Source organism: Fragaria vesca, linkage group LG7 (assembly GCF_000184155.1).
Source record: "Fragaria vesca subsp. vesca linkage group LG7, FraVesHawaii_1.0, whole genome shotgun sequence".
Classification (NCBI taxonomy): Eukaryota; Viridiplantae; Streptophyta; class Magnoliopsida; order Rosales; family Rosaceae; genus Fragaria; species Fragaria vesca.
Genome location: NC_020497.1, coordinates 8,363,772 through 8,366,589, shown reverse-complemented (window position 1 = coordinate 8,366,589; position 2,818 = coordinate 8,363,772). Strand labels below are relative to the sequence as shown.

Genomic DNA, 2,818 nt, shown 5'->3' with positions numbered 1-2,818 from the left:
GTAAGGCTCGGACTAGCAACAGACGGGTTCAATCCTAGCGGCAATATGACTCTGTCTCATAGCATTTGGCCTGTTATTTTAATGTCGTACAACTTACCACCGTGGATGTGTATGAAGAAGAAATATAATTTTCTGGCATTGTTAATTCCAGGTCCCAATTCTCCAGGAAAGTGTCTAAATGTGTATTTGAGACCGTTGATTGATGAGCTAAAGAATTATGGGAATATGGAATCCCCACTTTTGACAGACATAGTAAAACTTCATTTAGGATGAGAGCAGTCGTGATGTGGACAATTAGCGACTTTCCTGGTTACGGTATGTTATCTTCTCATACCACTCAAGGGTACAAGGCTTGTCCCATCTGCTTAGAGAACGTTGATGCTAGTCGTCACGCGGACAGGATTGTTTACCTGGGTCACCGTAGATGGCTTCTAATGAATCATGAATGGCTGCTTGATGCATATGCATTCGATGGCAGGGAAGAGCATCGTGAACCACCCCCTATTCAGTCTGGGGATGAAATTTTATACAAGTTGAACTCTTTTGATTTTGGATATTTGAGTAGTGATAAAGATGTCTTGGCCCAAAATCCTGTGCGTCCTGCTGCACTTGACAATTGGCATCATAAGAGTATTTTCTTTGAATTACCTTACTGGTCCACTTTGAGAATTAGACATAACCTAGATGTCATGCACATAGAAAAGAATGTTTGTGACAACGTGGTGGGAACAATTCTCGACATTAAAGACAAGACAAAAGACAGTATCAAAGCGCGGGATGATTTGCAAAAGATGGGCTTACGACGTCACTTATGGGTAAAAAGGACGACGTCAAGACAAATGTTTATGCCTATTGCACCTTACTCGGTGAAGCCCGCTTTCAAGCCTAAAGTTTTCAGTTGGTTCAATGATGTTAAGTATCCTCAAGGATATGCAGGAAATATAGCTCGATGTGTTAAGGTGACAGAACATAATATACATGGATTGAAGAGTCATGACTGTCATGTTTTATTGCAACGTCTTCTTCCCGTGGTAATCAGACCATATCTACATCGTGATGTGGTGGAGCCGTTAGTAGCATTGTAGGGCAGAGATTATGCAGTAGAGAGCTGAAGAAGTCAGATGTTGTTGAAATGAAATCAAACATTGTCTATATCCTATGTAAATTGGAGAGGATCTTTCCCCCGACTTTCTTTTCGATCATGGTTCACCTTATGATCCATCTTTCCGAACAAGTGCTTCTTACTGGTCCAGTACACTTTACTTGGATGTTTCCCATAGAAAGGTATGATTATAACCCTAAATCCCTAATCATGCATTATTATTATTTACATATTTTCCCTATTTTTTCATTTGTACTAACTATTTTATTTTTAGACAACTTGGTGGGTATAAAGGTTTTGTTAAAAACAGAGCAAAGCCGGAAGGCTCAATAGCTAACGCATACATTGCACATGAGTGTGTAACGTATTGCAAGTCATATCTCCATAATACAGACAGCATAAAGGGCCTCGACCCGGCAAGAACACCTACATTCAACCTCTCAATTGTCTTTGAAGATATAAGAATGTTTGGTAACTTACCTAATTCAGAAATTTTAAGAGATGATGAGTTATGTGAGGCTCATTGGTGGGTACTGCAACACTGTGACGAAGTCAAGGAATATAGAGATGCTCATTTGGGACTTATTCAACTTAAGTATCAGAACAGGCATGAAGAGAGGCATAAGAAAACGTTTCCTGTCTATTTCCTAAAATGGGTACGTTTAATATCCCCATTTCAAAATTTTGCGCCAAAATTGTGCCATTTTCGATCATAATTTTGAACTTATAATTTTTATTTGTTTATAGGTGACGAGGATGCAAGAACGTCAAGATAAAGATTACTCTCCGCAGTTGCATCATTTGGCGTGTATGCCACAAGGACATAATGTTTATGCGGCTTGTGTAGTTAACGGTGTTAAGTTCCTTACAGAACGACGAGATCAACGTCGGAAGACACAAAATAGTGACATCATGGTAGTGGGTAAGGATAATGTTGCATACTATGGAATTGTTGTTGCCGTCATCGAACTACTATATCCAGCAGGTATGCCAGTTGTGTTGTTCAAGTGTAGATGGTTCAATACTGACCCAGATTTTCCGAGGAGTACGAAGATGGATCACGGGCTATTATCAGTGAATACATCCACAAGCTGGTATTAGCATGCCCTGTTTGTGCTTGCCATTCAAGCAAAACAAGTGTTTTATCTTGATGATCCGAAAGCTGGTGGGGGTTGGAAAGTAGTTAACGTGATGGAGCATAGAAGTATCTTTAACGCAACCACACTTTAAGGGGGCCAGGTAGAACAAAATATTGAGAATGTGGCTCTTGAACCATATCAAGAGCCTTTAACTTCTGACATCCCCGACACAAGCACTATTCGCATCAACAACGACATCCACTTCCCACAAGGCGAGTACATTCCAATTTCAGGTTTAGAGTTCGATTTCGGTTCACTGCCGTACATCCCATCTAGTGACGACTTCATTAACGATGAAGATGAAGATTCAGATGAAATTCCTGAGGATGATCTAGAAGATCCGGATTACGAGGATGGCGATTGAGTATTAAATTTATTATTAGACCTATTTCGATGTGCATGTGAACATATAACATTGTACTGTAAAACATATGTATTCGTACTGTTAAAAGATTAATTATTAAATTAATGTATTCAATGAAAATATACATCAATTTATTTTTTTGCGACGAAAAATTATAAATTCGTCGCTACAGATATGTCCTAAGCGATGACAAAGAGTTATTCGTCGCAAAGG

The 2,818-nt window shown here is 39.2% G+C and overlaps 1 protein-coding gene across 1 annotated transcript; it reads left to right on the top strand.

The window, feature by feature from the left end:
• The first annotated feature begins 284 nt into the window (after positions 1-284).
• On the top strand, positions 285-2,605 carry LOC101297969. Its single transcript, XM_004308474.1, has 4 exons — positions 285-1,069; positions 1,377-1,758; positions 1,850-2,087; positions 2,334-2,605. The coding sequence occupies exons 1-4, from the start codon at positions 285-287 to the stop codon at positions 2,603-2,605; spliced, it is 1,677 nt and encodes a 558-aa protein (XP_004308522.1).
• The last annotated feature ends 213 nt before the right edge of the window (positions 2,606-2,818 follow it).